The sequence below is a fragment of the Talpa occidentalis genome, unplaced genomic scaffold, assembly GCF_014898055.3.
Source record: "Talpa occidentalis isolate TD23 unplaced genomic scaffold, MPIMG_talOcc4v2.1 talOcc4.12, whole genome shotgun sequence".
Taxonomy (NCBI): domain Eukaryota; kingdom Metazoa; phylum Chordata; class Mammalia; order Eulipotyphla; family Talpidae; genus Talpa; species Talpa occidentalis.
In genome coordinates this window covers 78,370,357-78,395,345 of record NW_023601212.1, presented here as the reverse complement: position 1 = coordinate 78,395,345, position 24,989 = coordinate 78,370,357, and the positions used below count along the sequence as shown (strand labels likewise).

The window sequence follows — 24,989 nt, the reverse complement described above, 5'->3', positions numbered from 1 at the left end:
CAACTTGAGTTTCACTGGTGAGGGAAGGTTCGGGGGTGATATTTCAGGGTTCTTCATTTGCTTTTGCAGCTGATTATCTCCTGGAGAGTCTATACTTGAACCCACAACACCCAACCAGCATTCGCTTCCTTTTCAAACCTCACTGAGTCTGTGTAAGAAAGTCATGTTCTCCCATTAATGTAACCTTAACCTTAGTCCCCATGGAACTTGCTGAAAGGCCCCTCACTCATATGGAAGTGTAATGACCCACAGCAGAGACTCCCACTCATTGGGAGGGGGTACAGCATGTCACGGCTTCCCAGGCCAGTCCAGCAGCCCGTGCTGTTTCTCTCACTGGTGCAAGGTCTCGTGTAGATGGTGCATCCTGCACTCACTGGATAAATGGAGCACGTGTAGACAAAGGGGCAAAAGAAACCATAGGCATTCTGGAGGCCTGTCCATACCAGCAGCCTCTGCCCCATCTCCCAGAGGACACAGCTATGCTTACTGTCCAGCACACTTGGATAACAGGGAGACAGAAATAGGTCCACTTCGTACTGCAATAATGGTTAGGCCGGAGAAGAATAAGATGAAACCCCAAGCTTAACTCAAGGAGGCCCACACCAAGGACCCTCAGAGAGGTCCTGGGGGTCAGGGATGTGGAGGAACGCAGATCCAGACATCAGTAAACTTTCCTAACAAAGGTCCAAGGCCCAGTCCCTCAGAAGCAGCCTTTGGGGGCCAGGAGCATCTCCACCAGCCAGTCGGGAAGAAGAAGAGCTGCAGAGTACTTGATCTGGGTCATGTAGGGCCTTGAAGGTCATACTCAGAAGCCTAGGTTTTAGCTGAAAGACAACTCTCGGGAAAACAGTGACGCACTCGTTGCCACCAGGAGGCTGGCCACTCTGTCCTTCCTGAGCAGGTGCACCTGGAGTTGCTGGAGCACAGAGACAGCTTGTCATTGACTCACCTGGGTGCCAGGCAGCACGTAGGCTGGGGAGGCCTGCCAGTGAGAGCATGAAGCCACACTAGCTCAGCATTTGGTGCACCAGGTAGCCTTCCGTGGGCAGTTCTGCATTTATAATCTCACACAGCAGAGAGGTGGCACAGAGCAATGGAGGACTGTCGTTGGTTTCTTGAGTGTACAACAGAATCAATGGTAGGTAATTGTAACTCCTAGTCTTTACAGAATATTTTGAATGCATTGGGTTAAATTGTACCACATAAGTGGTTTAATGAGTTTGATTCTGAATTGAGGCCCCCTTTTGAGAGGTACAGAGCCTCGTTGGATACCAATCAATGGAGCTCCTGCCGTAAGCATCGTACTCTAAGAAGGAAGGTCACAGATGGGGATGGGACATAGGGCCCTGGCCCCGCAGAGAGAGGTCCAGCCCACCAGCCTCCAGTCTCTTCCTGTAAGAGCCCCTCCACACCTCTCCTGGATCCCCCCACAGAGCCTGCTGGCTCCAGCCTCTCTCCCAGTCCTGGAATTAATAAAGACTCTGAGCAGACTGCGGTTTGCAAGTCTGAAAGCCAGTTCCTGCCCACGTCACAGCCCCAAAAGGAGTGGGGCCCAGCTCTCCCCAGCACCCCTTTCCTTCTCTCTTCCTGGGAGGGGGAGGCACATCGATGTACCCCCTGACCTACTCCTCCCCCAGCAGGTATCTCTTAGATTCTGAATCTCAGACCCTGACCCCCAAGCAGCCCAGACTCCCACCAATGAGGGCTATCTGGGGTCTGTCAGCTACCCCCAAGATACCCCCAAATAACATACATTGGAAGTAAGCGCTTGCTGTTTAAGCACAGCTTTTAGACTATTCCCCTAGTATGCCTACCCCCCTTCAAACTTGTGGAGCTGCTGCCAACCTGAGACCAGAGGAGAAAGGAATGGCCCAGAGTCCCAAGGTGGCCCAGCACACAGCCACGCCTAGTGGTTACGCTGAAAGCAGGTGGTATCTGAGCATCCGTACCAGTGCCTGCCTTGTCCATCAGTGTAGAATATTTGGGCTCCGGCAAGCACCACATGGCAGTATAGGACTACATTTTATTTATCTTTGCAATAACCCTCCGAGGCAGGGATATATATCATTTGACTGATGAGGAAACTGAACTTCTGTAAAAAGTTTACCACACTTGAAAGTACTAGAATCAGAATGTAACCCTAGGTCCCACTGCGTCTAGTGCCTGGCCTTGGCCATCTGTCTCCACTCCTGGCCGGCCCTGCTAGCCTTCCAGACTGCCGTGCTGCTCCTGGCAGGCAGAGGATTCCTTTAACTCCTTCCCTCTGAGCTCTGGCTGTATCCTCCCCCATTCTCCATCTGGATGCAAGGAAAACCTCACAGAACTCGTGGCCTTGACTTTTGTCCCTGACAGGCTATGGTCTAGGCCAATACCAGTTTCCCTCTCCTATCCTCTGGCTCCCAAATCTCTTCCCCACTTTTGGGGGCAGACATGACCCTCCTCTCCTTCCAGGTCCCTAGCCCCCTCCATGGCATAAGTCCCCAGGGATCTCATCCTGCCAGGAGGCAAGAACAGCAAGATCTCCTGGAAATGCTGGTCCCAGCTGTGTCAGCTCAGGGCTGCCCCCTCCTGACCACCAGAGGAATGTCAGCCTTGGACTTCCAGCCAGGAGGGGAGAAGCAACAGTCTGGGGGCTCCCTAGTCTGGTCTGGGTACTAGCAGTGCTCAGCCTTGGGACAGGTGGGGGCAATTAATAACGGGGAGCTGAGCTTCCTTGTCTAGATGGGGTCCCCAGCTCCCTGGTCCCCTGAAGAGCACTTTGGGGTCCGGACTGACCTTCACCAGACACTGTTCTGTGCAGGCCTGTTGTGGGACTGAGAACTTGATCCATGCAGAAGAAAACCCTTAGTGTGTCAGGTTCCCCCTCCTGCCCCCAGCTGACCCAGGGGACAACACCAACATAGTCTGACCTCCCAGGCCATTCCCCTAGCATAGTCCTCACCTCTGCAGACTTGGACCCCAGACCTGCCCAACACCTGGGCCCTATTTCAGGCAGGAGGCTGAGACCTTAGCCTATGCTGCATGGAGCGTCGTAGTGTGGCAGGGTCTTCCTTCCATCCCCAATGCCCCACTGAGCAGCAGTCTTCCCGCCTATAGTTCCTCACCTCTGCAGACACTGGCCCCCAAACCCCTGACCCAAGATGTGCCCATCAGGGATTTGCACAGGGACTGCCTCTAACCAGGTCTGGGGGTGTTGGGGGAGCCTGGAGGGCCGGGTGGGGGCAGAGGCGCAGGACAGCTGGCCTGTGTCCCCACACTGGGCCCGGGGCCCAGCCGGAGGGGCGGGGGCCTGGCCACTCAGGCCTTGGCTGGGGCTGGGATTTTTGGCCGGGCTGCAGGGCCCTCCCTCCTGCTTCCTCTCCCGAGGGCTGTCCTGGCAGAGGCCCCCCTCGCACTTTCTGGCGGGAACAGGGCCAGCAGTGAGAGAACAGCCACAGAGGGAAAGCAGGAGAGAGATGGGGGGGGGGGAACTGTGTGTGTGTATGTGTGTGTGTGTATATGTGTGTCGAACGAGTGTGTGTTTTAAGGAAAAAAGTCCACAGTCCAGTCGGTCCCAGCCCGGGAGGCTTGTGAGCCCGGCCTTTCGTAATTGCCCCCCTCCCTGCGGCCCCCTCCCCCAGGCCTCCCCCTCCTCCCGCCCTCCAGCCCGCCCTCTCTCCCTCCCTCCTTCCCTCAGCCGACGAGGCAGCAATTACGCTTTGGGGATAAAACGAGGCGCGGAGAGCGGGCTGGGGCATTTCTCCCCGAGATGGCGGGTCTGACAGCTGCAGCCCTGCGCCCCGGAGTCCTCCTGCTCCTGCTGTCCATCGTCCGCCCCTCGCAAGCTGGAGGTAGGCCTCGCCCTGTTCCCAGCCGGCCCGGCCCTCGGTCCTTGGGCCTCCCTGCCAGGTGCTTGGACTGACGGAGGAGAGGGCACCCTTTACCCCCTGAGTCTTCCATGGGTCCCAGGCAGGAGCCCCTTGGCCACCGGATCCGTGGAACTCCTCCTCCCCAGAGCTGGCCCAGGCTGCCGAGGAACCTGTCACACAGACTCAGAGTGGTCCCAACCCACTGTCCAGGTTCTGGTGTGCCGAGAGGGCCGAGCCTCCCACCACTCTGTCCTGGCTGCTTTCCCAGCAGAGGGATTGGGAGCACGGTGGATAAGGCCAGTGGGGCCCTCTTGGGTCCTCTGGCAACAGCAGTTTGCACACCTGTGGCCCCAGCCAGGTGTGCACGTGTGCCTTGGGGACAAGGGACCTGGGTTGGAGGCCAGCTGAGCCTCCAAGTTGTGTGACCTCAGCAGGTTCCTGGACCCCTGGGAAGACATAAGCCCCTCTGGGGAAGGTTAGGTTTGATTATTGGGTTGCAGTTTGGAAAACTGCCACTATGATCTGTCCCTGGTTAGGAGGGCTGGGACTTCCAAGCACTATGTGTGAGTGTGAGTGAACAAGTGTGTTGTGTGCTCTTGCACAGGTGCACATGTGTGTCAAATGTGCATCAAATATGTCATCAAATAGTGGAGGAGTTTGCTTGGAGGGGATGAATGCCTATTCACAGGCTTGTCGTGGACAGGGGTGTGTGTGTGTGTGTGTGTGTGTGTGTGTGTGTGTGTATTGGTGGGGTAGGTGAAAGTGCCTGTCAGCATGTGCCCCTGTCAGAAAGTGCCGTCACTCAACAGGCTGGTACACATGGGAGTTCTGGTGGCCAGGTGTGTCTCTAAGTGTGGACTATCACTGTGCATGTGGCGGTGTGTGTACCTGCATGCCCGTGCGTGTGAGGGGTGTGGTATGGAACCTGGGAAGCTGGGGAAGGGGGACGGGGCCCACCTCTGGGCACTGGGAGTGCAACAGTGGTAGAAGCTGGAGTGGACCTCAGCTCAGGCCTGGACATCTGGTGTGTGCCCTGCCTTGGGGCAGTTAATGCAGCTGAGGCTGTTAGGAGCGGCTGGGAGTGCCCCCCTGCCCCCAGGGGCTCATTTGCTGTGAGAAGAGAGAGGTGCAGACTCAGGAGCTATTTGGTGGGGTGACCTGGGTGGGGTCTGGTTTCTGTGGGAGTCCTTCTGGCCATGAGAACCAGACATCAGTGGGGGCCTGGGGGCACGGGGTGGAGCGGGGCCAGGCGGAGGGCTGGAGTAGGAGGCTGGGCAGGAGCAGCAGCTGTTTCCGTGAGATTGCACGGCTGGCAGGACCTCTGGGAGCAGGGCTTCCTGCACAGGGGTCAGCTCCTGGCCCAGCTAGGACATGCACACCTTCAGGTGGGGCGCAGCAGGGGAGCAAGACAAGCCCTGAAGACCTGCAGCTCTGGTGCCTGAGAGCAGTAGCTCGGGACCCTGCTGAACCCCCTCTAGGTGTGCACCCCCTCTATACACACACACATACACATACACACACACACACACATACACACACACTGACTCCTGCACACCTTCCTTCCAGGCAGGGCTTCCACCCAGAGTATGCAGTAACCCCCACAACAACCCTGACAGCTGGGGATGACCATCTTCACTCTGCAAGTGGGGGAATTGAGGCTCAAACAGTCTAAGGCAGCCCCCCAGGATTAGTATCAACCTGTTCTCTGCCCTGGGCCAGGTGGTGAGGGAGTGGGGGGCAGGTACTGGAACATTTGGGGAGGGGGAAGCCTGGGGTTGAGTTCTTTGGGGGATGAACACCCTAGAGTAGAATGTACTCTCTCCTCGTGTCCCAAGTAACACCACTAAATGTTCTGCTGACCTCGTTCTTCCTTTGCAAACATAAATCTCCTCTCTGTCCCAAGTCACCAGAGGAACTGGATCCAAATAAGGGGTGTGTGAATTGATGAGGTGTTCTGGGGCAAAGTCTAGAAGTTGGGAAGTAGGAGGAGCCACACACAGAGACATACACACCACACACACTCATTCTCACACTTTCACATGCATATTCTCCTTCTCTCTCTCTCACGCACGCACACATACACACACACACAGCCACCCACCTAGCTGTTCTGGGGAATCCAGTCTTCCCCTCCCCAACAGGTAGCACCCCACATGTTCCTTGGCTCCAAAGAATCCTGTTGCCAGTGGAGGGAAGAAAAGGCCTGCCTGGAAAGACTGTGATGACAGGGTCATCTCAACCCATTTAGGATGGGTCAGAGTGACTTTGAGAACCAGCTGCCCCCAGCCCCCATGTCATTTAAAAAGAAAGAAAAAAATTAATTCAGGTCTATTAATTCTCTCCCCCCGGAAATATTATCTGTTGTTTTCCCCCTGATTTTGGAATTGAAGATGTTTGGAACAGAGGTTTTCAGCCCTGGCTCATATTAGAGTTACCCCAGAAACTCAACAATTCCCAGGCAGGGTCCCATCCAAGAATTCCTGCTTTGTTGGGTCTGTGGAGGGTTCCAGACCTAGAAGTTTCATAAAGCTGCCCAGGTGACTCTGGGGAGACTCTGGTTGGGGGTGATCCTTTTCTCTGTGTCTGCTGGAGCCGAGGCAGGAGGGCAGATTTGCCCAGAGGAGGGAGGGGACAGTCACCCTCTGGAGGACAGATTGTTTTTGAAAAATTCTTGGCAGCTTTCTCCATGCAAACAACAAACAGCTTCGTGAGGTCTTATCTGCTCCCCAAGCTTACCCCCTAGACTTAGGCTTGGCAAAGCCCCCTGCCAAGACCTGCTGGCCCGCTGCTTGCTCCAAATAGCCTTCTCGCAGATCTCTGATCCTGTACCCCAGGGCCCAGGCAAAAGGCCTTGCATATGACTGGGGTCATCGGTGGGTCATCTCACTGGCGCTTGGTTTCCTGAGCTGTAAAATGGGAAGAAATATCCCTGCCCTGCCTATCTCCTAGGACAGTGGGAAGCTCCAACAATATAATAACTGAAGAAAAAAAAAAGCATCAAATAAGAGAACTGTAGAAATGTGCATTTTAAAAACAATATATAGTCTCTTATTCAGAATTTGCTGAGTCAATTGGCCCCATGGGTTTAATTTCCCCTCTTGTACTCGCCCCACATTTTGTCTAGTGGGGGGAAGGGGCAGCCATGTGTAAGCAGAGGTGCAGTGATGGAGAAGGCAGGCAGGCCTGAGAGAAGGGGTGGTCCGGAGGAGTCCCAAGAAATCCAGGAAGGCTTCACTGCAGAAGTGACATTTGAATTAGGCCTTGAAAGGTCACCTTTGGAGGGGCTGTGCCACAGAGAAGAGGTGAACCACTTTCTCAGGAGCTCTGGGAGGCAGAATTGGCAGGACAGAAGGGCAGATTGTATCTCAGCAGGAGGGAACCCTCACCTGATACCATAGGAAGTAGGGCTGATACCATAGGTGGTGGTGACTTTCCTGTCCCCGGAGGCATGCGAGCAGGAGCACAAAGGGGTTGCTTGCAGAAGGTGTTTCAGCCCAGGCCAGAAGGCTGTTATGATCACTGAGAGTCTAGGATCATAATTCTAGGTTGCAAGAGACAAGTCCCACCCTGGGCTAGCCAGTGAAATGAGCCAAACCCACATAAAACAAGACAAGTGTGCTCCAGGCCAACTGCTTTGGGCCAGCTGAGCAGCACAAGCTCAGGGAAGGCAGGAGGGAGAACTTGCTCTAGCTCAGTCTGGGTGGAAGGGTAGGACTTGGAATGAGGTGAGGGCATTCCTGGCAGGAAAAACGACTCCTGCCAAGGGGTGGAGGTGGGAAGGAAGAAGACCCGCTGGAACACTGGAGGAGGCTCCTATCTTCTTTAAAGCCCTCGATTGACTGCTGTCTGATTTTATTCTCTCCTCTCCCACACTTGAAGAGAGGCAGGCAATGCATGGATCTGTTACACCACCCATATCCTCGGTGCAAGATGGGGATCAAATTCTTTAAATCCTCAGACTGTCCTGATTCAGACATGAAGTTTGGCAACTACCTTTAGGATCTGAATCATGGAGGTGGAAAATGGGGAGAAGGTAAATTTGGGGAGACAGGGGCTCACATAGGAGAGAAGAGGGCAGAGAAGGAAGGTTGGGTATGGAACAGCAGTATGTGGGAAAGGAAGTGGGGGTTCAGTCAGGCAGGAGGGCTATACCAGTCATAGGTGGAGAGATGCCTGGGGTCATTGGGGATGGGAAAGGTGGGACCCAGACCCACAGGCAATATCCTTCCCTCACCTGCACCCAATCTACCCATTTATTCAATACTACTATATACCTGGCCCCAGGTCATGTGTTGTGCAGTGGAAACAAAGGGTCACCTTTTTTTTTTTTTTTTTTTGCGTAATTATTGCGTGCCAGGTTCAAGGGGTGATGTGTCTTACTTAACAACCTGTAAAAAATACTTGCAAGGCAGCAGTTATCAACCTCACTTTGCTAAAGATGAAACTGAGGTTCAGGGGGATTAAGCAACTTGCCCAAGGTCACAAAGATGGTAAGAAATGGCCCAGCCAGGGTTAGAGATCACATGGGGCTGTCCAGAGCATCTTGTCCCTCTACTTACCAGGCTTGCTGTTCCTCCACTCTGCTCTGGAGTCAGAGCAGAGAAGTGTAGTGGGGACAAGAAAGGCCAGAAGGAGAGAGCTTGGGGCAGAAAAAAGCCTGGAGCACGACAGGGAAAGGCACATATTAGACGTGCTCTGAGCTGGAGGCCGGAGCCAGCGAGGAAGGCATCAAAGCCCCGAGGCAGGCCATGTGTGCGCTTGGCAGGCGATGACAGGACCAGAGCGTTCTTTCCCAGCAGGCCCAGCCTCCTGGGGCCACAGCTTCGAGTCCCAAGGCTCTGACCAGATTGCTTGCACACTCCAGGCCTGGATTGCAGTTCCTGGGGGGCCGCAGGCCTGGGGCCGGAGAGGCGGGGGCAGGAGGGGTGGCGCCGGGGCTTTGGCACAGGATGGTCATGACAACTTGGCATCCCCTACCCTGCTGGGCTACAGCTGGGGCTGATGCGGCCTGGCCCAGCTGGGCAGTGTCGCCAGGCCATGGAGGCCAGACGTCTGGCCACACTACAGAGCTGCCTGACACTGTCCCCCCAACCCTGCCTGTGCCCCTTTCAGCAGGGTGGTGCTGGGGCTCGGAGCGTGGGTCAAGGTCACAGTCTTTCTGTGGTGGTGGAGTCAGGGCCAGGTCCACACCAGGATTGTCTGTTGACATGACGACGTGCAGGCTGGGTCTGCAGCCCAGCATCACAGCGTCCCCAGTGAGAGCTTCACTTGTCCGTGGGGGCTGAACTCGTATTCTTGGCTGGGCTGATGGCCCTTGGCCTGGGCCATGAATTAGCTTTTCCTTAGGAAACTATTCACTTTGCTCATTCATGCTATCCCCCTCCCCCCTCCTTGAGAGGGCCCGGCGCCTCATGAGACAGCCTGTGTCAAGCAGCCAGCCAGAAACTTCACCCAACCCCCGCTGCCCAGTGACTGAGGACGCTGACCTCACGCTATCCTATCAGTGTGGGAATGGCCCCATTTTTTGCTGGCAGCAGTCACACTTCCTTACCGCTCACTGTGGCAGCCCTGCCTGCCCTCCCTCAACTGTCCCTGCCCTCCTCAGGGCTGGAAAGAAACAGGCTCAGACCCAGTTAGGCCCGTGCTGGGCCCTCTCCAAGGGGCAGTGGAGAGCAGGTGAGGCAGTACAAACTGTCACACTCCGAGAGGGGCCTGGTTTGAGGCCAGACTCCATCTCTCCCAGCTGTGTGGCCCCAGGCACATTCCTTAAGCTCTCTGAGCCTGAACTCACAACTGTTGAAATGAAGATGTTAATCTCTGCCCTTCCAGCCTCACAGGGCCACTTTCAGAAGCATGAATGAGAAAATGCTTTGTAAACATAAATTGTTTTATAGATGTGTGATAGCATCCTGACCTGAGACAGTTCTTAGTTCCGGCTAATGGAGGACTCTATCTGCTTCCTTCCAGGGGTCCCAGGTGCTATTCCTGGTGCAGTTCCTGGAGGAGTCTTTTACCCAGGTAAGGTACTCGAACTTCCCCATCAACAGCTGAAACAGATCATGATGATTTGGGAAGAAAAGCACATTTTGACATTGCGGAAGGGAAGAAAGTTGGCAAGTAGGAGCCACAAGTCCCGCCTACTTTGAAAAGCGGTCAGCGTAACAGCTGTCAGGAGCTTACATTTTCTGACAGCGTATCACAGTGCGGGTGAGGCTAGAGAAGTGGGCCCTTCACACTCCTGCCAGTCAGAGTCCTAAAACTGTTAGATTCCTAGAACCAATGGATTCCACTCTTGGGAATTCATTCAAAGGAAATAATTGGAAAAAAAAGAGAAAAACAACAATCTGCAGTGAGGCTTATAGGAGTGGCGCTTGCAAAAATGTAAAGCCAGAAAGCCACCTGGCTGGAGAGTGTGATGAAGTAAACCCTGAAACATGACTCCATTACTAAAAAGTAAAAATCCGCAATCGTGCAATATGGCGAGATGTTTTACAAGTAAAAACAATATGAAAGCAATGATTACGGAGGATGGAGGCCGGGAGCCCCACCCCCCGAAGAGAAAATTGGCAGAATGTGGAAGCAATGGTATCGGGGGCCGAGTTTCTTTTAATGTAGGAAAAAAGCGTAACACTTTAAAGTTGAAAAATCAAAGTAATCTTTTCAATATTTAAGAAGCTCATAAGTGTTCAGAACTGATGTCAATGGGAGGGCAACTCCTGGGGCACTCCAGACCCAAACTGCACGGGCTGTTGGCCCAAGGAGGAAACAGGCTCACAGAGATCACTTAGCTAGACCTTGCATTGAGGGTGGTTTTCTTTGGGGAGTGCTAACAGCTCTCTCTCTCTCTCTCTCTCTCTCTCTCTCTTTCTCTCAACTTAGGGGCTGGTGTCGGGGGCCTGGGAGTAGGAGGTAAGCTCAGAAACCAACACTGGTTCCTCACCAACAGCATCTGGGTATCACTCTAGCCCATCTAGGTCCTCAGACCTCAGAACCCCAGAAGGCCCAAGCAGCAAGGGCACCTCTTTTCACAGACCAAGCATCCAGTGGGGAAAGACTTGTCTGAGAACTGGAGCCCATGGCCCCAGCCTTTCCCCCTGGGCTCTTTCCCTGCGGCCTTGCCTTCTTTCATATTCTTTGAAGCCCACTACATCCTTGAAGTTGGCTGAGCAAGTGTCTCTGTCCCCTTTGGAAGCTGAGAAACTGAGTCTCAAAGAGTATAACCACACGTCAAAGCACAGTCAGGCTTTCCACCCAGGTGTCTGAGTACTAGGCTCCCATGGACTCCCTGTCCAGATAAGGGGACCCTCCCTGAGAGCCCTTTTGGGACTTGGGGGGCAGGACCCCATAATGCCCTCACTCAGCCCTGGGGGATAAATAGGACTGGAACTAGAACTACTGTTCACTGCCATCTCTTCCCTCTACAGCATTGGGGCCTGGAGGCAAACCACCCAAACCAGGTAAGATCAGAGCCTCAGAGCACCAAGAGAAAAGGGGAAGGGGGTGCACAGAGTGGTGGACCCAGCAAGGGATCCAAAGGTCACGAGAAGGAAGGCAAGTACAAACTGGAACCACACCCCAGGGCTCCAGGGGCCCAGGTTGGAGGCAGCTGATGTCGTCTGGCATCTATCCTGCCAGTTCCCATGTGCCCAGTTTCCCAGAAACTCCCTTCTGCACAGGGTTTCAGAGGCAGCCCTGGTGCTGGGGCTTTTGGCTGATGTTCCAGTGGCTGCCAGGCCTCGAGCTCAGACACAAATAGTAGGCCCCAGACTCCTCCAGGGTCATCCTCTGACCCAGACCAAGCCCTCTCTAAGCCCAGACAAAGACCCTAGATATACCTGACCTTGATGACTATCTGAGCCCAGACAAGTCCTGAACTTTACCCCAGGCTGAACCCTGATTCTGGCCCCAGAGGAGGTCCCATCCTAATCCCAGTTCCCTTCCAGCTGTGTCCAGACCATGGAGTTTTCCAGTAAGAAGATGTGGCTAGATCTGCCTGGCCTTGCTCCTGGGGTCTACCATTAGCTCCATGGAGTAATCCCCAGGAAAAAGGGAGGGAGGGCCCTTCAGGAAGCACTTGTGGGTAAAGAGCAGGTGGAGGGAATAGCATCTCTGCAGATTTATGGGCCCGTCAGCATGAGAGGCTCCACATGTGGCCTTGGCACTCACCCTCTGTGTCTCCCAGCTCTGAAACCCAAGGCTCCAGAATACAGTTTGTATGTCCAACAGCTCTTACGAAATCACAAAGTTCAATGATCCAACTGCAAATGAATCTACAAGATTCCCCTGGTTGTGAAACTCCAGGGCTGGGGTCAGGCAATAGAGAGGCGAGAAGTTGAGGGGGGCAGGGGAACAGTGGCGGCAGCCTGAACAAGGGCTTTCCTGGGTGCTGCGGGGGTCGGCAAGCCAGGAGCCCTTAGGTTGCACTGCTCATCCTGCCAGAATCCTCATCTTGTCTTCCCAAGAGCTGAGCCCTCTTAACAGGATCTTTGTTGATGTAGAGAACGCAGAGGCAGTCTAAATCAGCAAAGCCGGGGGTGGTACTGCTCTTAGCCCAGCAGCTAGAGGGGTCTTGGTTGACCCCATTGGCAGCAGAGAACACATGGCAGGTTGTGATTGAACACTGAGGGAAGGCAGAGAAAACTGCCTCCAGAATCCCATAGTGGACAGCCACTAAAGTGAAACTTGCATTGAGGAAAGAGTCAGCTTAGCTGTCCAAAAGAAAGTCCAGCTTCAGGTAAAGGAGTAGACTGGAAGGAAATTAGGCCATCTGGTGAAAAGGGGCTGAATTCCATGACCCCCCCCCCCAATCTTCTTTCAGTCTGGGGACGCAGGGTTACAGAGGCTGGGGCAGGGCCACACAGCCGCACATCCTGGCGTGTGGAAGCCTGGGCCTGCCCCTGGCGGAGTGCAGGCAGCGTGTGTCGGACTTGGGAACAATTAATCCCTTGGCCAATTAATCCCTTGGCGAGCAGACGGTGGGTGGCCTGGCAGCTGTTCTGTGGGGGCCTTAGGGGGCTGGCCCTGCTTCGACTCTCGGCAGGAGACCAGGCAGCTGGGAGCCAGTACCACCCACATCCTAAGCACCAGCTGGAGGCCAACCACCCACCTGAGAGGACAGGAAGGGTCACCTATTGGGCACCCTGGCAGGCTACATGAACTCAGTGCTTTCTGTTCACAAGCCCACTGGTCCCAGGAAGGCCAGGGCCATAATGACCATTTGGTATGGGGGAAACTGAGTCACAGAGAAGCGATGTGACTTGCCCGTGCACTAGAAGAGTAGGTGGGCAGAAGGATTTGAGTCTAGTGTTCTCTGACATCGGGAAAAGGGAAGGTTGGGCTGGCCAGGCCCCTGGGCTCCCAGCTGTGAGCAGTCCCTCACGCCTCTTTCCTCCTTTCCAGGGGCTGGACTTGGGGCATTTGCGCCAGGTGAGTCCACAGGAAGGAAGTGGAGGGGGGAAGGAGCTGGTCATCCCAGAGGGTGGCCTGGGGTGGGAGCCTGGGAAAAGGGCAGATGGATGTTTAGGGGCTGTCTTCTTCCTGTCAGGCCCCATCTTCTCTCCCCAGTGCCTCTGTGGTCAGGAAAGGTCTGAGCATGTCGCCTGCCCTCTTGGAGCTCAGGAAACAGGCCTGGTGCAAGAGAAGATCCTAACAGAGCTGGGGAAGGGCAGGGCCTGTGGTGGGAAGTGAACTGGCTTCGCCACACCTGCCCAGGGTTAGAGACCCATCTTACAGGGGTGCTGACTGAGTTTCAGAGGAGTTAGCTCACACAAGTAGGAAATTGAGGAAGGGAGGGGGATGTGGGGCGAGAACACACCCAGTGAAAGCCAGGGAGACCCTCTAGGGCTCAGCAGTCCTCGTGTCTGGGCTCTATCCCCAGGGAGGTCCCCTTGGCCTTGGGACGCTGGCAGCCAGGACTGGCACTTGCAGAAGAGAATCTCACATAATTGGAAACAAATCCCGCATGATTGTGAACTCCAACTTGATTGCCCATCAGTCCTGGCCAAGGCCATGGAATGTCCCCTGGAGGGGTAGATGGAGCAATTAGGTCCAGATGTGGGAAGGAGAGAGCCAGAGGGACCCATTTGGCTTCTCATAAACATTTTAGCATCCATCTGCAAGTAAGGAGACTCTTGGATGGCAGGGCAGCCTGGATGGACAGAAAGATAAATGGTGGGGGACCGAGGGATTCAGACACAGGAGGTGTGGCTTGATCCAGGGCACCCCTTCAAGAAAGAAGAGGAGCAGTCTGGAGTACTGGTACTAATGGTGGTAGCAGGACAGGCTCGGCCAGAGTATGGTCTTGTTGGCAGACTCTTCTCAGCTCCAGCCCTCATAGAAATTTCTGCTGGGTCACCCTTCTAGGAGAAACAAGGCCTGGCCCAGGCACATTAAGGGGAGTCAATGCAATAACATCTGCATGGCACACAGCAGCTAGTCCTTAAAAAGAGACTGCTGTTGTATCAGGTTCGACTCCCAAGTACCAAAGACTTGGGGGCAGCTTAAGGGCCTGAGTGGCTGCACACTGGCCACAGACTATCAGTCTGTGGTCAGTCTTGGCCCATGGAGCAGTCTTGTCCCTGCTCCATGGTCCAGGAATGATGCCCCCACACCAGCCTCCCCTCAACTGTCTGCTTCTTCCCACAGGTGCTGGAGCTCTCCCGGGTGTTGTCCCCGGGGCAGGTTAGTGTTGACACCCACGCAAGATATCCTCTGGGCACCAGAGCCAAATCCAGGGCAGCTGGCCAATATGAAAGGTGGTCAGGGTCCGGGGGTGGGCCAGGCCTGTCCTGGGCAGTGGCATAAATGCTGAGACCACCTGCCCCAAACAGCTGCCCAGGTCACGAGGAAGCCACAGCTGGGCTCTGGGTACATTATAACATTGTCGTGAGGACAGGACAGAGGAAACCCCATGGGCCAAAAGACTCCAGAAGTGTCACTCGGCTCAGCAAGGTTTCAGGAAGGTTTTCCAAAGGGGGTAGGTGTGAAAGTTTGACCCTGAAAGACCCCTGCAGTTTTGTCAGGCCAAAGGGAACAGTCTGGTACTTTTGCTCTCCAACCCTCACTCCGGGCCGGAGCAGCGTCACCACTTGGCATGGAAGTCCTGCAGAAGCAGAAAAGCCTGAGCTGTGCCTCCCAGGTGGGACAGGGTCAGGTGTCCTGGGGCTTGGGCCTTCACCCTGAGCTCCCTCCACAGGGGTGGGAGCCTTTCCTGGAGGAGCTTTCCCAGGGGGACTAGTACCTGGCGGAGCTGCTGGTGCTGCTGCAGCCTATAAAGCTGCTAAGGCTGGTAAGTGTTTGGGACGTGCCCTCCAGCCTACGGGCTCTCCCCTTTGCAAATAACCTTCCTTGGGAGGCAGGCAGGTGGGACCCTCATCTCCAATCTATTACAACTCATGGGAGGCAATGAGCTGTGCCCAAGTCTCAAAGTGTGGTGGCAGGGCCACACCGCAATGCTGGGCCTGCAACACGCAGCCCAGGACCTCCCGTCTCCCAGTGCTGTTTGCACGATCCCTCGCCTCGCCCACTCCTGGTTCTGCAGGTGCTGGACTCGGTGGTGTTGGAGGCGTTCCTGGCGTTGGAGGCATTCCTGGTGTTGGAGGCATTCCTGGCGTTGGAGGCATTCCTGGCGTTGGAGTGTCTACAGGTAGGTTGGCCAGACCTGAGTTGCCCAGGTGAAGGCTGCAGGTCCTGATGGAACCCACTCTGATGCAGCCCCTTCCATGCCAGGTGCTGTGGTGCCTCAGCTCGGAGCAGGAGTTGGAGTTGGAGCGAAGCCTGGGAAAGTGCCTGGTCAGTGTGCAGACCCTGGGGCTGGCGGGCAGAAGTCAGGGAGGGCCAGGGGCCCCCACCTCCACAATGGGCAGGAAAGTTGCGCCCTGGCTGTTGCAGAGCGGGAAAGTCAGCCAGGTCCAAAGCGTGGTGCCATGTCCACAACCAGGCAGAGGTGTCCCAGTCTCCCTTCTGGGTCCTTCTTCTGGGGTCTTGGAACAGAAAGAGACCTCAGAGACAGACTCTGGTGTGCTGTCAGGTGATGTGAAGGCTCAGAATGGAGTGAGTACAGAGAAGCTCAGGCAGCAGCATAGCTAGGGGGGCCCAGGGGTGCTGCCTCCCCATCTGGTGCTAGTTCCTCTGCACGGAGCCCTTCAGGAAGTGACTTCAGGTTGAACAAAAGGCTGTCTGAGTCCACACAGCAGGGAGGGAACATCTGGAAGCTGTTGGCCAGAGGTGGGTTGGGCCGACCATGTAAACAGGCTCCGGGAGACAAGATAAATCCACGCACAGAAGGGGAGGCAGATGACTTCCGAAACTCGTGGGAAGAGGGCTTCGGCCACTGGACACATGTCCCTGGCCGCCCCCGCCGGGCCTTGGCAAGTCTGGCTCTGGAGCTCCAGAGCTGCCTGCCCTAGAAGGACCAGGGAGGGGTTCCTGGAGGCCAGGTTGCTGCTCACTGCTTCTCCTTCTTCTGGCCACAGGTGTGGGGCTGCCAGGTGCATACCCAGGTGGAGTTCTTCCAGGAACAGGTGAGAGCAAGGAGAAGGGGACCCTGTGGCAAGGAAAGCAGCCCCTGTCAGGCTCCCTGGTAGACCTTACATCTCCCCAAAGCAGAAGGCACCAGAGGCATGGATCCTGACCTGCCCTGTTTCCCTACACACCAAAACTCAGGCCACAGGTCCCTGCAGGTCTCTCCCACAAAGGGCAGTCAGCCCCCACCCCAACCTAAACCCTGACCCCAGCCCAGCCCAGATCGTCATCACAGCCTGAGGTGGGTCCCTAAGGACACACCAAGTTTTCAGTGTGGCCAGATGTTTCCCAAAAGCCATGAGTCACCAGGGCCCCACCCAGCATATCCGCCCTGCGGGGGACCCCTCAGTGCTCTCACCTCCTCTCCCTGCCAGGGCCTGGCCACCCCACCTAACATGTGATCTTCTGAATTCCCCCAAAAGCCCAGATTCAGACTCTCCCTCCTGGCCCAGCCACAGGGAAAGAGGGGAGGTGGGAGCTCCAGATGCTGGCAGATAAGGAGTTGGGGCCCCAGCAGATGGCAGCTTCAGGTTTGATTGTGAGTGAGCGTCATGAGAGAGTCCCCAAAGGGAATGGGCTTCCCCCTTCACACTGGCTGTTTCATGTCCACCTTCTCTAGTAAAGGTGGGCAGAACTGCTTGAAACTGACTCCAATTCAGAGAAACCAACTTAGGCACCAGCTCATGTGGCTGGAAATGGGATTAAACTCAGGTCCTCTAACCTTGGGTCAGATAAGGAAGGAAAGTTACCCTATGAGCTGGGGTTCTTACTGACCATGTTGGAGATCAGTTGTGTGACCTGAGAGGGTATGGGTGCTGAGCTGGACCCTGCCCTTATGCCCTAACCTCTGTACCCCCTCAGGAGCTCGGTTCCCAGGCGTGGGGGTGCTCCCTGGAGTTCCTACAGGAATAGGAGTCAAGCCCAAGGGCCCAGGTATGCAACCAGCTGGACTAGGGGGCCCATGGTGAAGATCTTCACCCACCCTCAGGACCCTCTGGCCTGGAGTGATGGTGGGGTGGGGGGACCTGGGCTCAGGGCCCTCCAGTTGGGCACCGCTTATGCTCCAGTCCTCATAAAGGTGGCCGAGACAGGCAGCACACCTCCCTGGGTCCTCACTGTGTGTGAGGACAGTGTGGTCACAGTGGAGGTCTGGGCAGAACTAGTCACAGCTTGGGCGGCCTGCCCCTTGGTGCTGCCTGAAGCCAGCCAGTGGTGCCTCTGTGTCCAGTGCCATGGCGACTGGGCTCCATGACAGTATCTTGTCATTGCAGGTGTAGGTGGAGCTTTTGGTGGAATCCCAGGTGAGCCTTTAGCTGCGTGGGCAAGCCAGCAGGTCGGCCAGCCAGGGAGCAGCCTTGCCCTGGGGGGGAGCGGGCCTGTCCTATTTCCCTCATGCATCCTGCTCCAAGCTTTGGTTGGCCTCTGCACACAGCAACATCAGTCACAGGCCTCTTCCCCCACCCAACCCTTCTGACCGTGTCGCGGTCCCCAAACCCACTCATCTATGCAAGATGCAGCCAAGGCTGCAGACTCTGTGGCCCAAGCCCTGGGCGGAGGGAATCCTGCACCTTCCTCCATGGCCCATCCTGGGGAGTACCCAGCTCCCCAGAGACAGGGAGACAGGGGTCCCATTTAGCAGGATGCAGTAGGGGCTCCTTCTGTCTGTGTGGAGTGGAAAGCAAGGCTATAGGCATAGCAGAGGTGGTTTGGCCAAGTTGCTGGGATCTGAGTTTGCCCTTCTTGTTCTCACAGGAGTTGGACCCTTTGGGGGTCAGCAGCCTGGAGTCCCTCTGGGTTACCCCATCAAAGCTCCCAAGTTGCCAGGTAAGTCTCCCATCAGCGCTGAGACATCAGCTTGAGGGGAGGAGGACTTGCTTGGCCTCCCAGGTCTCTGAGGGGCAGTTCAGAAAACCTGGATATTGAAGCCTACTTCAATATGCATGTGAGCACACAGACACCCCTGTTGGGAAACCATTAGTGTTGATGGTAAGAGATACTATTCATTGGCAGGACCCCTCTGACATCAACTTACCCTCACAATCAGCTCTGATGATGAGCTGTTTCCAGTTGGGGATGGAGAGCAAGGAATATACTCAGACTCCAGGGCCACGGTAGAGCCCTAGAGAATTTGCTGGATTTGGGGGAATGGGCATCCCATGGGGCTCTGAAGCAGGGAGACTCTGCTCTCCTGAGAGCCATGAGCAGCTCGTGACACTTGGGGGGCGAGGGGAGAGATGGAGTGTCCCAGGTGCTAGGCCCTGTGGAGGTAGTTCTGCCACCTAACCTGTAGGAGCTCAGCAAGGCCTGAGGCTGCCATGGGGAGCCCCTGAACTGGCCCCCTTCTCCTCAGGTGGCTATGGACTGCCGTACAGCACTGGAAAACTGCCCTATGGTGAGTAACGCTCCCCTAGACTGTGAACTTGTGGCTCTTTCCAGCTACAGGGCCCTGGCAAGGGCATTGTGGCTCCAGCCTGGGCTAGGAGAGCTCTGAGCTGGGGAAGGGGGAGGATCTTGGAATGGGAATCCCCTGAGGAAGGAACAAGGAACTTGGACAGCCTGGTTCTCAATCCTGTCTGTCCCACTTATCTCTGGGCCTTGGGAAAACCAGTTTCTTCTCTGAGCCTCAGTGTCTTCATCTGTAAAATGGGAATAACCATCTCACACATATGTTTAGGCTTGTTTTAACTCTGGCTGGGTTGACAGGGTGGGGGCTCAGGGTACCCTGACCCCTGAAGGTCGGGGCAGGGGCCACAACCTCTCTGTTTCACAGGCTACGGGCCTGGAGGAGTAGCTGGTGCTGGGGGCAAGGCTGGGTACCCGACAGGCACAGGTAAGGAGAATGTCACCCCATGGTCAGCAAAAAGGGCACTAATCACCCAGGCTCCAGGGCCCTGAAGTGGGCCAGGGTCTTTCCAGAAAACAGACCAGCCCGGGCTGCATACAGACACCCGCCTGAGCCTAGAGAAGGACCCTGGGTGGGAATGGCTCTATCAGCCTCTGCTCTGGGAAACCTCCGGGCATCCCATTTGTGAACATGAGTGGTTTTCCCGGAGCTGGAGTGAGTGCTGGGCACCGCAGATGCAGGACCATAGTTTTCAGCATCTCTTCCCTTCCCCTCCCCCAGGGGTTGGTGCCCAGGCTGCTGCAGCAGCTAAAGCAGCAAAATACGGTGAGTATTTTGAGACCCCACTGCCAGCACCCAGCCCCAACTTCTCCATCCCTATTACTGCTGAGAGCCGGCCTCATTAAACAAAAGCGGTCCTCCCACCGCACCCCCATTTTTCCAACTTTTCAACCCTACCCAGTCTTCACCCGCCAATCCATATATCCAGCCATTCACTCTCCTTCCATCTTCCATTCATCCATCAGTCCTCCAACCCCTCATCCATCCGTGCCTCCCTTCCTTCCTCCATCCATCCCCCGTCTCTCCCTCCATCCAACCCTTCCTACATCCCTCTGCCTCTCCAGCCCTCCAGGCATCCTTCATCCACACCTCCCTCCTTCACCCCCAGTCACAGAGAGCCCTTCCTGTCACCGTAGTGGGACAGAAGACATCTCCCCACCAGCACAAGGGGGCAGGAATGTGGGGGAAGCATAGAGCGGGAGGCCCATCCAATGGAGGCCCCGCAGACCCCCCTACCAGGCCCCCAAGACTCCTTGGCCGACGTGGCTTGTGGGAAGGCTGGAATGTGGGATCGGGAGAGCAGGGAGTGAGGGGCTGCCAGAGCCAGGCAGCCAGGCACTTGGATTACAAACTTGGCCGAGTGTCTGGAACACAGGGAGAGGAAGCCTTGAACATTCCTACAGGAGCCCCTCTGGCCCGGGGAACTGCCGCTTGTGGTTTCTCAGTATGTGGCAGTGATTAGAATGGGATTTGTCGGAAAACATACAAGTCCCTTAATGAGTGTGTTGAAATGGACACTTTGGGGGTGAGTCAAAGAATTGTGGGGTGGGGACCTCCTCAAGCAGGCCCAGCCGGAGACGCCTGGGCCTCATTCCCAGTGGAGACTGTGTTGGTTAAAATGTTGGCCTCCAAGTGGCCTTCCTGCCCAGCCTCAGGAAAGGTGCTGGGACTCACATCTGCATGTCCCCATACCAACAGGTGCTGGAGGACCTGGAGCGCTCCCCGGAGTTGCAGGTGCAATTCCTGGGATTGGAGGCATCGCAGGTAGTATCATTTCCAGCAGGGGTGGGCCTGCCCTTGTGGGCCACAGGGAGAGGCCCTCACCCCCATGTGACTGTCTCTCCAGGGGTCGGGGGTCCAGCTGCTGCTGCGAAGGCTGCTGCTAAGGCAGCCAAATACGGTGAGTGCCTCCAAGGGTGGCAGGTCCAGGCTTCCAGCCTATCCCCAGGCCCTCAGGGCCTGCCCTGGCCCCTTCCAGGCCTTAGACACCCTAGTTCAACAAGGCTAGATGGACTTTGCACTTGTCCATCTGTGGCAGCTTCCTACCTCCACCCCTAATTGCCTTGTTCCGCCTCCTGTCTTTGCCCATTCTGCTCACTCTGCCTGGAGGCCATATCTATTGTGCTCTGTTGATTGACCCAACAGTGGGACCCCGTGGGCAGGAGGACTCCCATCTGATGCCCAGAGATGACCCACAGCTTCAGCATCAACTGCTTGAGTGCCTGATGGCATCCAGGAGCTGCTTTAGAAATAAATTGTATACTTCCCACCCACAGATCCAAACCCTTCAAGCACCACAGCGATTTTTTCAGTCCCTCCCCATCTCTTGGATCAGCTGGATCCACACAGAGACAATGACAGCCCACCTGGGATCCTCCACTCGAGACCTGCTACTCCCTCAGGTCTCCAAAGCAAGGCTTCTGAGGTCCCCACTGGGTCCAGGCTAAAAATAATTCTTTCCTTCCACAGGAGCTGCTGGAGGCTTGGTGCCAGGTGTGCCAGGCTTCGGCCGGCCAGGGGTCGGCGTCCCAGGGGTCGGCGTCCCAGGGGTCGGCGTCCCAGGTGTTGGGGTCCCAGGTGTTGGGGTCCCAGGTGTTGGGGTCCCAGGTGAGCTGGTGTGTGTGTGTGTGTGTGTGTGTGTAAGAGAGAAATATTGACACTATTGTCAAGACTTAGATTCTCCCTCTTACCTCACTCATTTGTCCTCTTCTCTCCATACACTTGATCGTGCCTCCTTCCTCTCTCCCTTGGGCTATCCCACGTCCTACTTAGCTCCTGCCAGCACCATCTTCTCCAGTGCTTCTCCAGTTCCTGCCTGTTCCTTGGGGCAGGAACTGTGACTTTTTCATCCCTATGTTCCAAGTCCTTAGCTGGGGAGGTGGGTAGATGGATGGATGGATGATGGGTGGATAGATGGATGAATAAACACATGGTTGGATGAACAGATGAATAAATGAGTTGGTAGCAGGCTATGCAGATGGATGGTTAGCTAGATAGTTAGGTGAATCGCTGGATAGGAAGATGGGCAGAGAAGTGGATGGTTAGATGGGTGCACGGGTAGACTGAGAGAAATGTGGTTGAGTGGGTAGATCTAGATCCAAGGGTAGACAGACAAATGAACAGACATGACAGATCAGTGGTGGATGAGCTGAGTGGAGAGGACAGGCGGGTAGCTGGATATGAGTGGATGAATGGAGGGATAACTCTATATTGGCCTCAATAGTTAGGGGAACAATGGGCCGAAAGACAGACAGGTGAGCAGAGGGCTATAGATAACTACCCCCCTCTCTCCTGAGCATGCATATCCCCCTTGGTCTCTCCAGGAGCTGTGTCACCAGCTGCAGCTGCTAAGGCAGCCGCCAAAGCTGCTAAATACGGTGAGTGTTGGACTGATCTGTTGTCCCTCTCTGTTCTGGACTTTCCTTGCCAAACTGAAGGACCCTCATCTTCTACCAGAGAAGGGGAGAGACTTGCCCAAGGTCACATATCATTTCAGTGGCAGAGCAGGGACTTGGCACTGTTGGACTCCAGGATGATGTGACCCCAGTTATGGCCCTGATGCCATGGGGCTGCGTGATGGGAGAGTCCTGGGATGGCATCCCCTCTTGGACGGTGTCCCTGAGCATACCTGTCCTGATCAGGGGCTCTCAGAGGAAGCCAAGCCTGGCTGGGGACAGGGGACCAGCCTTCAATCTGTCCATTGCCACCAGAGGGCCCCTCATCCAAGTGCTCAGAGAATAAAGGGGGTGGGGAGCACAGGGATGGGGGTATTGGTAAAGGATTTGTGGAAGAGGCTGGAGCTGGGATGAGGGATGCCCAGGCCATAGTTCCTATTCTTCATTGACTATACTTGGGGCCCAGGTGGGAGAGGTTGTATCTTTTCTCCCAGGCAGCTGGCATCCCCCAGATCCTCTCACTGAGACACTTTCCATGATCTGCTTCCTCTGCAGGGGCCAGAGGAGGAGTAGGAGTTGGCGGCGTCCCTACTTTTGGGGCTGGTGCTGGGGGCTTTCCTGGCTTTGGTGTTGGAGCCGGAGCAGGAGGTATTCCTGGAACTATCCTTTCCCATGAGCCTTAGTTTCATCTGGGGAAACCAGGAGAAAGCATGACAGCTTCTCTTCTTGGGACTTTTGGGTGTGGAGGGAGTGTGGGTTGGGCTTCATTGCACCCAGGAAGTAGTCAGGGGAGCAGGGGGTATGAAGGGAGGGCCTGCAGCACCTTCAGCTGCTGGAGAACAGTAGCACAGCCTGGCTGAGACAGGCCTGGGTCGCTGAGGGTCTCTTTCTTTCTCATTTTCTCAAAGCAGCAGCCGCAGCGGCTAAAGCAGCTAAGTATGGTAAGTGCCCTGCCTGCCTGAGCCCCAAGCCCCAAGCCCAGGGCACCACCTTCCCTGTCTCTCCCTCCCCCGGCTCTGCAATCCCTTGGGGTCCAGGTTCTGAACTCAGAGTTGTTCTCCTGCCAAAGGGCAGAGCAACCTCACACTTGGTTCTCCAGGGCTGAGATGGCCTGGGCCAATGTCAGGAGTCCTTGACCCCATCTTCCAAAGCCACACTGAACTTTTCTGCCTTTTCAGTTGCTCACTGTTACAGCCCCCACCCCAAACCAGTGAGCTGGAGAGGCCCATGCAGCTATGGTTTCCCACCCCACCTCCACCCTCTGCTCCCCTAAGAGGAGGGTGCTTGGAGGGTCAGCACTTCACCCTTCTAGGTGCCGCAGGAGGACTGGTGCCAGGTGCTGGAGGCGTGGTACCAGGTGTGCCAGGCGCTGGAGTTGTGCCAGGCGCTGGAGTTGTGCCAGGTGAGCGGTGGCCCCCACAGAGATAGAAGAGGTCCTGGAGTTGACCCCGCTCAAGTGTATCATTTTGAAGGTAGCAAGACTGAGCCTAGAGCTAGGGGAAGGGAAAGCAATTCCCCCCTCATTTGGAGGGTAGAACCCTCCTTGGGATTCCAGTTTGCTGAGTCAGCCGAGCAAGTCCCCTCCCTGCCTGCGGAGGCCTCAGACAGCCAATGACATCCCTCTGGGTGGTGGAGCTCTGCCAGGGTTGGGGGACCTCATTCATCCACAGGTGCTCTCTGGTTCCGAATCAAGTGAGCGAAACTGTGTCACCCTTTGGTTCCCCTGAGCTTTTTCCTCCATCAAACACCAAAGGGAAGAGATGCAGAGTTACACAGAAATTAAGTTACACCTTCCTTGGTTGTTTTTCCCACCAGAAGAGTTCTCTTCTGCATTCTTTCTGGGAGGAAATTGTCCTTGCAAGAGTTTCCCTAAGAAATGAGTTGTTTCCTACTATGGTTTTGAATACAGGTTCTCTTAGGATTTTTTAAAATTAAAAGCAGCTTAAGAAGCTCCACAAATCATTTAGACTGAGGTTTGGAGAGGGGTGAGGATCGATGCCTCTACAAGCTACAGCGCTGGGCTCCACTCCACTGTAGGCAGAGGTCCAGGGGCACAGTCCCAGGTGGAAGTTACCTGGCTGGATCTGTGGGCTTCCCGGTCTCGAGTGAACAGGCAGCTCTGGGAGGGACTTCTGAGAACAGGGACAGTCCCTAGAGATGGATACCGAGAGGTTTCTCCACAATGGGGCACAGGGAGGGTGGAGGTGCTGGGGAACCACTCCCCAATTCTGCTCATCACCTCCTCAGGAGCGGGGGCCCCAGCAGCTGCAGCTGCTGCCAAAGCTGCTGCCAAAGCCGCCAAGTTTGGTACGTATCCCAGCCCCACGCAGTCTGCTGCCAGCCTGCACCTTAGAGCCCTGCTGTCTCCTTTCCCTGGCTCTGGGTCTGGCACTCAGCCCCCTTTGAGAAGTAAGCCCCCCTTTGGCTGTCCTATTCCGAACATGGGCCTTCCTCACAGCTTTGATCCCTCTGACCACTTTTAGGGGTCTAGGTCAAGTTCCTGGTTAGGAAGCAAGTGAGAGAGGGCCTGGTGAGTCCTCTGGTACCCAGTTCCTCCCTGCAAAGCCCATGTGCCTCCCAGTCCAGCTGGAGCCTGCTCCACTTGCATACCTCCTGCTGGGCTCACACCCTCCTGAACTTGGCAAAGTGGAGCATTTTAGAGTTCAGTTGTATGCCAGCCCCCACATACCTTTGCTTTAGGGAACTACAGGCATCAAGATTTAAATCAGAAAATCAGGACTGTTATCTAGACAGGAATCTTAACTTCAGACCTGCCAACCCTCACCCTCAATATGAGAAATGACCCTTTTTTGTGAAGCT

At 55.6% G+C, this 24,989-nt stretch overlaps 1 protein-coding gene across 5 annotated transcripts in view; it reads left to right on the top strand.

Moving 5' to 3' along the window:
- The first annotated feature begins 3,615 nt into the window (after positions 1-3,615).
- The window catches only part of ELN (elastin), a 28,610-nt gene continuing 7,236 nt past the window's right edge, over positions 3,616-24,989 (top strand). For 2 of the 5 annotated variants that reach the window (XM_054693615.1, XM_054693612.1), the window contains exons 1-24: positions 3,616-3,830; positions 9,816-9,866; positions 10,728-10,757; positions 11,273-11,305; positions 13,248-13,274; positions 14,493-14,528; positions 15,043-15,135; positions 15,388-15,492; positions 15,576-15,638; positions 16,322-16,369; positions 17,232-17,303; positions 17,642-17,671; positions 18,123-18,194; positions 18,721-18,762; positions 19,141-19,200; positions 19,495-19,539; positions 20,473-20,538; positions 20,621-20,674; positions 21,244-21,381; positions 22,098-22,151; positions 22,725-22,817; positions 23,078-23,110; positions 23,482-23,571; positions 24,417-24,476. In XM_054693615.1, coding sequence (XP_054549590.1) covers positions 3,749-3,830; positions 9,816-9,866; positions 10,728-10,757; positions 11,273-11,305; positions 13,248-13,274; positions 14,493-14,528; positions 15,043-15,135; positions 15,388-15,492; positions 15,576-15,638; positions 16,322-16,369; positions 17,232-17,303; positions 17,642-17,671; positions 18,123-18,194; positions 18,721-18,762; positions 19,141-19,200; positions 19,495-19,539; positions 20,473-20,538; positions 20,621-20,674; positions 21,244-21,381; positions 22,098-22,151; positions 22,725-22,817; positions 23,078-23,110; positions 23,482-23,571; positions 24,417-24,476 — 1,477 coding nt within the window. In that variant the 5' untranslated portion in view covers positions 3,616-3,748. The remainder of the gene's footprint in view (positions 3,831-9,815; positions 9,867-10,727; positions 10,758-11,272; positions 11,306-13,247; positions 13,275-14,492; positions 14,529-15,042; positions 15,136-15,387; positions 15,493-15,575; positions 15,639-16,321; positions 16,370-17,231; positions 17,304-17,641; positions 17,672-18,122; positions 18,195-18,720; positions 18,763-19,140; positions 19,201-19,494; positions 19,540-20,472; positions 20,539-20,620; positions 20,675-21,243; positions 21,382-22,097; positions 22,152-22,724; positions 22,818-23,077; positions 23,111-23,481; positions 23,572-24,416; positions 24,477-24,989) is intronic. The other 3 variants (XM_054693613.1, XM_054693614.1, XM_054693616.1) reach the window with 3 other exon arrangements.